Source organism: Echeneis naucrates, chromosome 9 (assembly GCF_900963305.1).
Source record: "Echeneis naucrates chromosome 9, fEcheNa1.1, whole genome shotgun sequence".
Lineage (NCBI taxonomy): Eukaryota > Metazoa > Chordata > Actinopteri > Carangiformes > Echeneidae > Echeneis > Echeneis naucrates.
In genome coordinates, this window is record NC_042519.1 from 19,178,558 (window position 1) to 19,191,109 (window position 12,552).

General features: G+C 41.3%; 1 protein-coding gene across 1 annotated transcript; it reads left to right on the forward strand.

The window, feature by feature from the left end:
* Window positions 1-134: 134 nt before the first annotated feature.
* On the forward strand, window positions 135-11,307 carry prr16 (proline rich 16). The gene is made up of 3 exons (XM_029511183.1): window positions 135-847; window positions 4,507-5,588; window positions 9,480-11,307. The coding sequence occupies exons 1-2, from the start codon at window positions 713-715 to the stop codon at window positions 5,368-5,370; spliced, it is 999 nt and encodes a 332-aa protein (XP_029367043.1). The 5' UTR covers window positions 135-712; the 3' UTR covers window positions 5,371-5,588; window positions 9,480-11,307.
* The last annotated feature ends 1,245 nt before the right edge of the window (window positions 11,308-12,552 follow it).

Consider the following 12,552-nt stretch of genomic DNA (forward strand, 5'->3'; position numbering starts at 1 on the left):
AGAGAGAGAGAGCGCACAACCATCCTGAGCTCCGGTCCGTCAGCTGCTCAGACGCTCCACGGAGGCTGCGATGGATGCAGTATGAGACTGACGGGCTGCTTTTCCGGGGAAAGTGCCTCAGGGGTGTCGGTCCCCGGCAGCTCTCCGCCGTGTCTCCTCACCAGCTGAGGAAACAGGAAACAGGGGGACCGTGGAGCCGTTTCACCGACGTCTGGGGATTACTGACCGTCCAAATAACCACCGACCGTGGCGGCTTTGGATAACTGCCCGTGGACTCTTTTCTTGTTTAGTTTGATTTTTAATTTTTTTTTTATCATCATTATTATTATTATTTGTTCGTGTTGGGTGTTTCATTGAATTTCAGCGCTCTTTCTGGGATCTGTCATCTTTGGTTTTTGTTCAGGTGCTCAGACCTGTGGACGGTTTCTCTCACAGCATGAGACAATATTTTAACACAACGCGTTTTCTCCGTGTTACGCTCTACTGCGCATGCCCAGTGGCGGACACGCAGAGCTCCCCGACGCCACTTCGGTCCATCCTGGCTGTGATGCAGGAGCAAAAGTAAAACAACAATAATAATAATAATAACAGTAAATAAAAACATGGAGAGGAGGACTGAATAAAAAATGCGCTGGCAAAGTGGCAGCAGCGTGGCGAGCAAAGGATTTGACCCGAGATCCTTCAGCAAATAGACTGTGGCCGAAACTGAAGAATGTCAGGGACAGCAAATGCGGAGGCTGAAGGAGTAGTCTCCAAAGTACAAGTGAAAAAGGAGATCAAGACAATCGTGGAGAATTTGGAAACCATCCTGGGAGACCTCAAGGATGTAGCCAAAGAGCTCAAAGAGGTAAATGAACAAACAAACGCCATGTGTTGTGTTACAGTGTTGTGTGTCTCCGGGCTTGGATGGAGGATTTCTAAGCGTTCTGGTCTGAGAGGGGATGTGAAGCTGACTTGACTGGGGCCCAGAAAGAGCTTTGACAGGGCACACACAGATAGACAAACACACACACACACACACACACACACACACACACACACACACACACACACACACACACCACCCACTAATGCATTTGATCATTATCTCCCATATGAGAGACATTTGGCTCAGGAGGATGTGGGGTGTGAAATGACAGGACAGCTCCTTCGCCCTGACTCACAAGCTGTGATGAAAGTGAGAAAATTTAAATCGCAAATTAATATTTAATGGACAAGTTGGTTGAACCAGGAAGGAGCTTTTGCATTGTATTTCATCATCTTAATGCTGACTTTTGTTTGCTGTAAATTATCTGCTGCCAAATAATGGAGCAGTTGTCTCGCTCACTTTTCATCCCTCTCAGTGTCTTGTTCAATCTCTCTGATTGCTTTATCTTCATCTCTCTCTGTCTTTTGTTACCTTCCACCACATGTGTATTTATCACAGCCGTTCATCTTCATCCTTTCTTTTTCTCTTGTTGTCTTTCTTTTGTTTTCCTCTCGTTACAGAGCCCTTGTTAGAGATCAAAACTCTCAGCTGTCTGACTGCTTATTAAAATCTCAGCAAAGCAAAGACAGCGGTGCTGAATGGGAGTCGGTGGGTCGCTGAAGGATTGAGGGATCATATGAGGATATTTAATGTTTTCATTTAAAGCTGTTGTTTTCAGAGCTAGGAATACACACACACACACACACACACATATATATAAGTATACCTGAGTACATCTGTGCAGGTATTTTGTATCTTCACGTTACAGTGCCTGTTTAAAATCAGTTCACTGTAAAGCCAAACCTTCAAACCCTGCAGCATTACCTATTTTTATGTTTACATTCCTCCACCGGCCACCAGCCACCTGGCCTGCTGTGGCCAACATCTCACCCTAACATGACAGGCTGTCATTCTAATAAAACCCTATTGCGTACAGCCCCTGGTTCCTACATTATGGATGGGGAGCCGACACAGCATCTGTCTCTTTCTGCCTCCCTGCTCCCCTATTGCAACTTGAGCTGAATTACACTTCTTTTGTGTTTTTCAGCAGTTTACAATGTCTCACAGTGGGTGCCAGAGATAAATGAAGAACAAGAAGGCATTGTAATCTGTCTATTGTGGGTTTTTTGTTGTTGTTGTGATGTGCCCGTTCTTCTTTTTTTTTTCTGTCTGTCTTTATTTTTCTTTTTTGCTCGCAGGAAATTGTGTAGAGGATCAGTTATTCTGACACTGCACACACTAAACACATTCCTCGAGGGAGTGTTGCTATCAAAGCCAGTGTTTGAGGTATAATCCATTTGAAATGCAGTTATCTGTTATAACTCACCAACAGGGCTGGAGCCAATCCTGGCTCTGAGGAGAGACCCTGCCCAGATGCTTGGCACAGCCACTGAGACTGCCTGGCCCACAGCAGGGCCTGCACACTGGGATACTGGTACTACTCCGTGCGTGTGTCCCAACAAATTACCCATTTAAAGACTGAATGGAGAGTTTAACTCCGCCTTCGCTTTATCTTTCTATTTCGCTCTTCTTTTCAGTCACTCTTTCTCAATATCTGTTTCTTTCCTCAACAGTCACTCTCAGCTTCTTCTAAAGCCGCAGTGAAACTGGAATAGAAATACCTTCACTTTGCATTTCTGTGTTCTAGTATTTCAGCATGAGTCTTTTATTGATGATACTATGAATTCAGCTTGTTTAATATTAGATTTTCTTTAGAAGAGGGAATGTGGGATCCTCAGTAATCAGGCAGCTAGTAATAAAATGTCCCACGCTGTGCTTCAACTCTGGGCAGCAATGCAATAATCCTACTACGGGTGATTGTTATTAAGTGAACCAACAAGGAACTCTTCTCCAGCGGAAATATCTTTGTCTAGCAACATGTACATTTTGTTTGTTTAGCTAGTTTGAATTCCCCGTGCAAATACTTCCTTGGGCAGTGTTTATAATGCATGTGTGCAATATCGGCCCTTGCAACTTCTACCTGGGTCTCAACAGTTCACACCTATATGTGTGGGAGATTAACTTTGTCCACAGCGCAAGTGCTCGCTTTAAGTGGATAAAATGTAATAAGGTGTGCAACCAGAGACATTTCAGTTAGCGCTCTCAGGCAATAATGTCACCATTTAGTTGTTAGGTCTGTTGTTTTCGGTGAGATTATTAAATCAAACTCAGGCCAGCACCTTGAGCACTGTGCAGGTATTCTATGTTTGATCCATTACCTTCACTTGTGCTCCTGTATCCTTACTATACGACTCTAGTACTAACTATTGTCTTTCCGTTGCAGAGCACATTTCTGCTGCAACAATTCTTTGATAAATCCCTATTCAGGCTGAGAAAATGAATTTCCCCTTAGAGGACAAAGGAAGTTTCTCTGGATCTGAATATCTGCACAGGGTCTTTAAATCTCACACTAATTTCTACAGCAATGAGCTGAGTATTTGCCATTTCTTCTTTATTTGAATGTTGTTTATTGGCCTCCTATTTAATCACGGTCCACAGTGTATTGTATTCATAAATGATCTCACAGTTCTATATTGCAAATTTATTCAAATATTTAAAGTGTTTTGTTGCCTGCTTTCCCTCCCAGAAATGTTCAATGGGCTTATGGGACACCACATTTCTCATGTCTCGTTCCTACTATGGTTCACTGTGTGCAGTTCATGTTGACTGCAGAGTGAATTCCTGATGTGATTTTGTATATCTTCTGCTTTTTGTTAAGTATCTAAATAGCTGTTAGTTTAATTTTTCTGTCATACCAAACGCGCTCACTTGGAATTAATTCCTGCCATGATGAATCTCTTTTTTTTTTTTTTTTTTTGTGCAGCTGCTAAGAAATCAGACATCATTTATTTACACTCTCCCTGAGTGAGCTGTCGTGCTCGTTTTTTGTTGTTGTTTGTTTGCTTTTTTGGTTTTGTTTATTTTAATCCTTCTCAGTCTATCTTTTGCTGACCCTCAGCAGGCTCCTACAGACATTTGTACTAATTATTCCCAACAAGAGCCTGTTTGAGAAAGTCTGTGGGTTTTCCATATCTGCACCTTTTGCTATTAATTATATCCCTGTGTGTGTTGATTCATATATAGCCAATTCCTTTTTCAGCTACCCTTAGCATTGCTTTTGTATTCTAGAGGGTCATTTCAGGGTCCTGGCTTCCAGTATATGATTGCTACTGTTACCTCTCTCAGTTCTGATGCTGCATGGGATTGTTGTAGTACATCATTGACGTCAGCAGCCTCCGAGCTCATGGCTGATCCCATAAATTATAGTGATATTTATTTTCCTCTGGTGTGGTTGTCTTTGTGATATTTTAATCAGTTTTAAGACAGTAAATTAAAGTCTATCTTTAAATTTTATATCATATATTTCCTTCATCCTCTCTTCTTATCCTGCACCTGTTTTGAGTAGGCTATATTATTTCCACAGTTTGCAGTGCCTGAGCGTATTTTTCTGTGTTGCTGATATTTCCTCCTTTGCTGCCACATTGTTTATTATTTCTGACCTCAGCTGTCACGCTAAGATATTTTCTTCTTGTCACCAGGTTGTTCATGAGATTGACACCCTGACATGTGACCTGCAACTGGAGGAGGACGGACTGACAGACAGCTCCAAAACAGACACGCTAAACTCCAGTTCGAGTTCCACCGCCACCACCACCACAGCTTCCAGCCTGGAGAAGATGAAGCTCTTCCCTGATGACTGCATCTTTAAAACGCTGGCACCCATCATCCCTGTCCCTGTCAACCCTCCTGCTGTACTGACTGTACTCAAGAAACCCCAGCCACCCCTACCACCACCAAGACTTACCCCGCTGAGAGCCGAGGATCACAACATTAAGAATCTGCCTCATCCAACATTAGTGTTATCAGGGAATATATCCAAGGCTAACGGGACTCTGTTGAGGAATGGCGGGGTTTTCCCGTTGAAACCACACAGGGATTTATTCTCCTCAACACCGTGTTTTCTTTCCAGTGACAGCGGTATCCCTGAGTCTGGGCTTGTTCCTACGTTGCCCAGACCTATGCCACTACTTCATCATGAAAAGAACAAATGCCCCAAGGCACCCGGCAGGGGGCCTCGTGAGAGGGAACGAGTACGTTTCAGTGAGAAGGTCCAGTACCACGGCTACTGCCCTGACTGCGACCTCCAATATGATGTAGATGACACAGAACTACACTTACAGGCTGAGCTGAATGACTTGAGGCTCAGCCCGGTGCATTGCTGCTCCTCCTCCCCTCCACCTCATGCTCTTCCTCATGATCTTATGTTGGAAAACGGCGGCCTCTCGGTCAGCCACAGTTTCCCGCCGACAGCAAACACTCCTCCACCTTGTGTGCCTCCTCACCCGACTTCCCTCAAGCCCCAGAAAACAATCCTACGCAAATCAACAACCACCACGGTTTGACGCAGAATCTCTTGTTTTATCTAATTTAAACATTCTTGAATCATCCATAGTGTTTGCTATTTTCAGAGCGCTTTCTACTCCAGTTGGACTTTGGATTATCCAAACAGAGAGCGGAAGAGTTGGAAAATAGGAAACAAAAGGATGGATAAAGTGAGTGAAATAGAGAAAAATCACAGCCATGGGCGCTAAGATGTAAACGGACAGATCAGGAAGAAGTGGTGAGTATTTACACAAATTTGAGAGAAAGGGAAGAAGAAAAACAGCAGTTGCATGCACGAATGCATATCTGTGACTGTCTGTATTTACTTCTGTGTATGCTTCTGAGTGTATATATTTGTGGGTGGGTGTATAGATCTATGTGAGCTGAGAATGATGTTTGTTGGCAGTTAGCACTGACTGAAAAATGTACTTTAAAAATGTCACAAAAGACTGATGACAACTCTAAAACTAAATTGCATCAGTTTCTTTGTGGAAGCTCGTGGTACTAACGAGTCACAAACTCAGAAAGTTCTCTCAGAGAGGAGCTCTAATTAATTCATGTCCTTCTGGTTGAAACAAGAAAAACTGCTTCCCTCAGATTTCATCCAAATATCTCTCTATACAGTAACACTTATGTCACTTCATACGCACACATACAAGAAACATCAAGTGCTTTATTCTATCTGCACTCTTCATATGAAAAAGCAGAGTTGTGAAAAAGAAGCAAGTTCATCCTTCCTCTTCCAGTTTTGCCTCTTGTCGGGGCAAAAATAAGACGAGAGTTACTTGGTGGGCAGTGGAAGAGAAAGTGACATGTAAGATTACAAAACTGTAACGTAAATATGCATGCACATAAACACGCAAATGGGTGTGCTTTAGAGTTGGAAGCTTTGAGCTTAAGGCTGAGAAGTATGAATAGCGCAGATTGAGGACTTTAAATCCAACGCATGACCTCCCTGTTCTAACAATCTAAAAATCAGCGTCTGGATTAGGAATCAGTTGATATTCAGCCACGAGAAAAACGAGAACCATCGAGAGGTTGGTGGAATACGAACACGGAGGGAGAAAGGAAATGTGGGACAGAGAGAAAGGAAGAGACAGGGAAATGAGAGCATGTGTGATGGAGGCAGGCTAAGGGAGAGAGCAATGCGGTGGAGGCTGATGGGGTTTTGGCTGTCGTAGTTACTGCTATGTAGGAGCGTATGTAGATACGTGTTTGACCTCAGCAAATGACCCGCAGTGTACAACATTCACTGTATTAACCGACAGTCATAGATCTCAATGAATCTGGCAGCAGCCTGCTTGCAGACATAGACACACGCACAAGCACATTTGAGCTGAGCAGTAGTTGCTACAGAATGGACTGCAGCCAGTATCAATAGATGCAGCTCATGAGGGCTTCTCCTACTGTACTGCCTTATTGGCTAATGTACGGTTTCATTACTACAGGAAATCGACATGCTGGACTTTGCATTGCTTAGTAAAGGGCATCTGTAATTTTTTTTTCTCCCTGCTCATCTTCCTGTTTGTCATTTGACTGCAATTTAATCGGCTTTGCAAAGTGTTTTGAGTTTGATATTAAAACTTTCTTTCTTTTACAAACAGTTCAATCCAAGACTGAAGCTAATTTTTTATACTGATGTGTATATAGCAATTTTATACGAATAGCAAAAAAAGCAATTTTTCGAGCATAAACATGTGTTTCACTAGAATTACTTTAATAATGAAATGTTGAGTGAAATTGAAAACATAATATATCATAACATACAGATGAGACACATAGTGTTTGGTGCCAGGACTTAATTTGATGCTTAGTGATGGAATGGATACATTTGCACTTTAACAAAGTATGCTATTTAGTCTCACTTATAAATATGTATATGCTTTTAAAGTGTATTTAAAATTTCATATTAACGTCTCTATTTTGCATCAATCAATTCCAACAATTATGAAAATAATGGAGTGCTGCTAATGTGTTTACATTAATGGCACCTACGGTGGGAAGTGGGAAAAAGAACTTAGCAAAAAATGCGTCAGTCACATTTAGAGTCATCGTTTGTTGTTTTATAGACCCGTGACGTGTTATCTGATTGGTCCTGTAGCACGGAAAGCTCTGCTCTGTCCATAGCTGTAGGTGTTTTTCACCGTTTTTAAAATGGGTATCTGAGCTTTGGTGCTCCAGGCTTGAGGATGAAGTTGTAATGGACAAGGAGGAGGTGGATCTTCACCGCCTCCGACATGAGTCAGGACTGACTCAACTGCATTGACCTACTCCCTACAGCTCACAGCTCTAGTTCATAGTCCACCTCTCTCTCTCTTCCCTCTCTCTCCTTGTCTACCTGACACATGCTCTCTCCCTCTTTCTTCATTTCACTCTCCCTCTCCTTTAGGATGATGCTTCACTCCCACTCAGCAGCAGCTGCATGCATAGCAATCTCTTCCATGCACATGTATCTCTATATAAATGTGGGCAGGGTAACTATTATTAAAAGACGTAGCTGATACTTTCTATAGCGAACACCTTTGGCACCATTTCTATTCGTATGTTTAATCAAGAGATTTGCTGACTTTTTCTTCCCAGCGCTGCAGCAGCCTCTGCATCCTTCACTTCTTACTTTTGGATTACAAATAATCTTCTAGGGACGAAAAAAAAATGTAGTCCTGGATGTTAATGAATTATTGTGTTCGGTTGCTGCTCCATTTTAAAGGTTGCATGCGTTTCATTTCAACCCCATGTTATCCTCACGTCAGTAGTGCAACACCTCATTTAATCAAATAAAATTAGAGAGCCTGCTGCTTCCATAATTAATTCAAAGTCTCATACAGCTGATTGGTCAGATTGTTACAGCTACATTTGTAAACATAAAGCTGTACGTCTGATTTATTGTCCCATAAGACAGTAGTCATATGTTAGCTTATAGGTCCTCTTCTGACTGCACTGTCCTCATCCCATTTCCCAAACTGGCAAGTGCACAGTGTGCAATTACACCCAATAAATGTGTCAGAGTAAGACACATTTTGCCAATGAATATTAATTAGCTGTTGTTTCTCTGCCTGATTGTTAGTTGTGATAGTCTGCCAAGAGACACAGTTGTCTGTTTGCTCATCCCCATTCTGCATGCATCATTTACTTAAATTTTTGTTTCCCTTAATTAATTACATTTCAAAATGATCATTGGAAATAAAAATGTTACGAGGAAAGCACTAAATAAAATGAAAGCCAAATAATTGTGGTGTTTCATGCCAGAGTTATTGCATCTGTAATGGAGTTACTGTATGCAAAGTTCACTAGAATACAAAATAGACATGACCTACATTGCCAAACATCAGAGCATTCAAAAGTAAATCTGGTGCACATTAGGCATGGATACCGTCTTGGTGCTTATATCTGTGACGCAACAAAGACATGATTAAAGGGAGAGGGTGTGTGTGTTTGTTCTTGTCAAAACGTACACTCATCTACATACATTTAGTATTCAAAGTATAAACATACATGTTTTTAAAGGGGCAGTGAGAGTGAAGAAAGGCATGCGTGCAGATATGACACCATGTGTCCCTGAGAACAAGTTAAAGGGCGTGAGATGGCTCAGTGCAATTTAGAAAGCTTCGGTGGTGAAGCAAACTTAATCTGAGGATTTCACGCCCCTTTGGAGATTGTTAAAAGTTAGAGGCATCAGCTGCACCTTAGTCAGAGAAGGTAAACAATATCTCAACAACAGGATCAAATTTGTAAGAGCCGCAATGACCCAGATGGGGTCCTCTGCTCAATGAACCACTTCAGACTTGGCTAAGAAAAACTGAAAAAAAAGAGAGCTATTAAAGGAAAGACATGACTTCTTCACTTTTGTCTTTTAACAAAATTGAGGGGTTTTATTTATCTGCAGAGAAAATATGCTAGACAGTTGAGTCCTACTAACTTTGATGACTTGTGTACATGTTTGGGTGCCTGTGTGTGTGTGTGTGTGTGTGTGTGTGTGTGTGTGTGTGTGTGTGTGGAAAGGGCATGCCTAGGTATATTTTCATTTAACTCTGGGAAAAGCGACTGTTGTTGCTGTGACTACTCTGTGAAGTGTGTCTCCTCTCTGCAGTCTGATTTCTCACTAATGTGTTTCCCCTTTTTTGCTTTTCAGGGCCCATTGAGATACTTGAGATGCGAGTGGGAGGGATGCTTGTATCATACACTGATCGACCCTGGTTGATCAGGGATGGAGGAACCACAGCTGAGGCCAGGCATCAATCTCCTCTTACATAAAGTGCTAATGGCTCTCGATCAACTGGAGACATAATCTTCTGGACGAATTCATACCTGGACTTTTGAGCATTAAACAATCACCCTACACAGTTTTACTGTGAAACTAAAGGATCAGCGAGGGCACTTGCTGTATGTAAGTGCGTAAAAAGAGTAGTTCGTAGTTGCAGATGGGATATTTTTGTTATTTCGAAATTGTTGAATAAAAGATTAGAACGCTGCCGAAACCCCACCATCAAAAGTGAGGACGCAAGCTTAGATGAAGAGGTACAAGATGGGGTGAGAAATGATGTCAGCCACTATGTGATTCATGTTGACACAGACTTCTTCTCTGTGCATACTCAGATGGAAATCAATAGCTTCACGCAACTGATGGAATTTGCCTTTGTTTGAGTTTTGAGAGTGTGACAGGTCTGCCAGTGAGCAAAACACTGCTCTTCAGATCAGCAAAAGAAAAAAAAAAAAAAGTGGTATTTGTCAGTGTGTGCCATTTGCAAAATCACAATGTATTTTGGAAAGGCTAATGTGTGACAATGAATGATAATGTGGTCAATGATCTGTGTCCAGACATTGTGTTTATTACATCAAAATCCATGTGCTCAATTGGTGCCATGCAAGTGTAAATGTCTTTTTATTTTTTTTTGTTTTGTTTAGTTTTTCCCCACAACGACATGCAGAAATACAGTACAATGTGGCATAGTTACAGCTTTAAAAGATCCTTGAAGAAGTAATAATTTGCATCAAATTTTGTTAGTATACAAATGTACATGTACGTGTTTGATATCTATATATTTCAGGCATTTTTCTACAGAGACTCTAACATTTAAAGAGAAGATATTTTTGATATTGTTGTGTTGGGTGACTGAGAGGTATTTTGACGAAAGCTGACATTCCCTCAAGGTACATGTTTTTCAGCAGAGCATAGCAGGATGAGTTATTTAAATATAGCAAGAAAATTTTGTTGGTATGGTTGAAAAACAAGTGCTTCGGTATTATTTCATCAAGAAAATGAATAGAGTGGGCTGCATGGTGAGAAAGTAAAATGCAAGACAGAGAAGATGAGCGGAGTAAACCAAATACCTAGTTGTGCTTTATCAGAGAGGGGGGCACGGGACTGAATGGATGCATCACTGACTCTTCACTTTGTCCTGCCATCACTGTGTATTTCTATGCATTTCTGTGGAGAGGCTGTCTGTTGGTGGGTCCAACATGCAGGGTGCTCTGCTCTCCACAATACAGAGTCAATAAGTATTCACTCTCATTTCCTCATATGATGTCCATCAGGTTGATTCTGCAGTCATTATAGACCTGATAAATATCCTGGGTATTACAACGCTGCTTAGGCCAATGAGGCATTGGCAATTAGATAGCATAAAAAGTTCATATATATTTAGCTATGATCAAAGCCAGTTTTGTAAGGGCAAAATGAAAAATAATGATACAGAGAACAAAATGGGAGAGTTCTACGATGTATATATCGTACACAGAGGAACATTTTCAGAAGCCATTTTGGATCAATAAAGGGGAAAAATGTAAACTAGAGAAGAACAAAGAAAAAAAGTAATCTTTGATACGCACCGCCTCTCTCCACATTCAGACTGGAGACACCACACTTGTAAACTTCACCTTTTTGTTCTCACTGGACACAGAGACTGAGTTCATAAATAAACTCTGGATCAAATGAGACCCAGATTAGTTTTAAAGATGAGTGGGAGAAAATGCTGCCAGTGATATTTTGTTGTGTGTCCACAAAGTGTTGGGGGGGGGGACCTTGTGAGAAGTAAACACTTTGCACTAACTATCTGGGTGTCTGTGTATATTTTATGGAATGAACAGTTCTTCAGAGTGTTGATTTTTGTCTATTTTCTATTGTAAAGTCTGCCCTCGCAAATTAATCTTTCTTAATATCTAGGCTCTGCGAACAGGGAGTCAAATAGAGGAAATTAAACTGATTGCGAGTGCATCATACTTAATCAAAGCTACCAAAAAGCAGTGAGAGCAAACTTTTCAGAGAGAAAAATACATAAAATGGCATCAGCAGCTATATCTGTTAATTTAAGATTAGGGCGAAGAGATAACAGGCTGGTGATGATAAGGCCATCATCTGTCTGCAGAACATATTCTAATAAATTCATAGGGGCTTGTCATGGTCACACACACACACACACACTGTAACACACTCCTCACCCAGCAGTTCAGGATGAAGGATGTGATGGCTCGGTGAATAGAGATGCTGTTCTGACCACTGGGCTGTCGCAAGTTCAAGCCCATGAGCTGGAAAGATTAGACAGCCACAGTGTCTGTGTGAGCAAAGCACACAGCCTTTAACAGGACTATGGTTGTATTGTGCAGCCCTTTGTAGCATGTGAGAAGCTAGTTTTCAAATGCTTACAAGTCAGAGGTGCAATTTTGCCAAAGTGCAGTTACGCTAAAATTGCTGTATACTGGTAAGGTAATGAATAGATTGTTTGGACAAAGAGCTAATTGACTTACATATTTCCTTGTGCAGGACATGGAAGGAAGAAGCTTAAATCCTCCTGCCATGAAGGAACCACATTAGCTGCTCATTGTTTTTACAACAATAGTTCCAGTTTAATGTGAAGATGGACAAATATATGATGACGCACATACCACCGCACTTTATTTCTGCATTTCAGTGTGTCTTATGTCTGAGTGTGCTCTGTGTTTCACCTGGCTGAAGAACAAATCCCAGTCGTACCAACAGGAATGTAGTTGCCTAAATGTTACAGCCCGATCTTTTGTTCAGTCAGTACATTTGTGTATGCAGGACCTGTAATTGACTAATTTCACATCAAAGTATTCACACGTATTATTATGACTGACTTATCAGTTGATTTGAGACGAGGCTGGAACCAAAGAATGACAGAAGAATATCAAAATGGGTGTAAATATAATTTTCTGTCAGTCGACTAGTCAGTTTATCCTTTCAGCTC

Bases quoted from the DNA above. Each gene is read 5' to 3' on its own strand.
- prr16 (XM_029511183.1), top strand. From the start codon at position 713: ATGTCAGGGACAGCAAATGCGGAGGCTGAAGGAGTAGTCTCCAAAGTA. The intron at 848-4,506 runs GTAAATGAACAA...TCTTGTCACCAG, and splicing joins TAGCCAAAGAGCTCAAAGAG to GTTGTTCATGAGATTGACAC.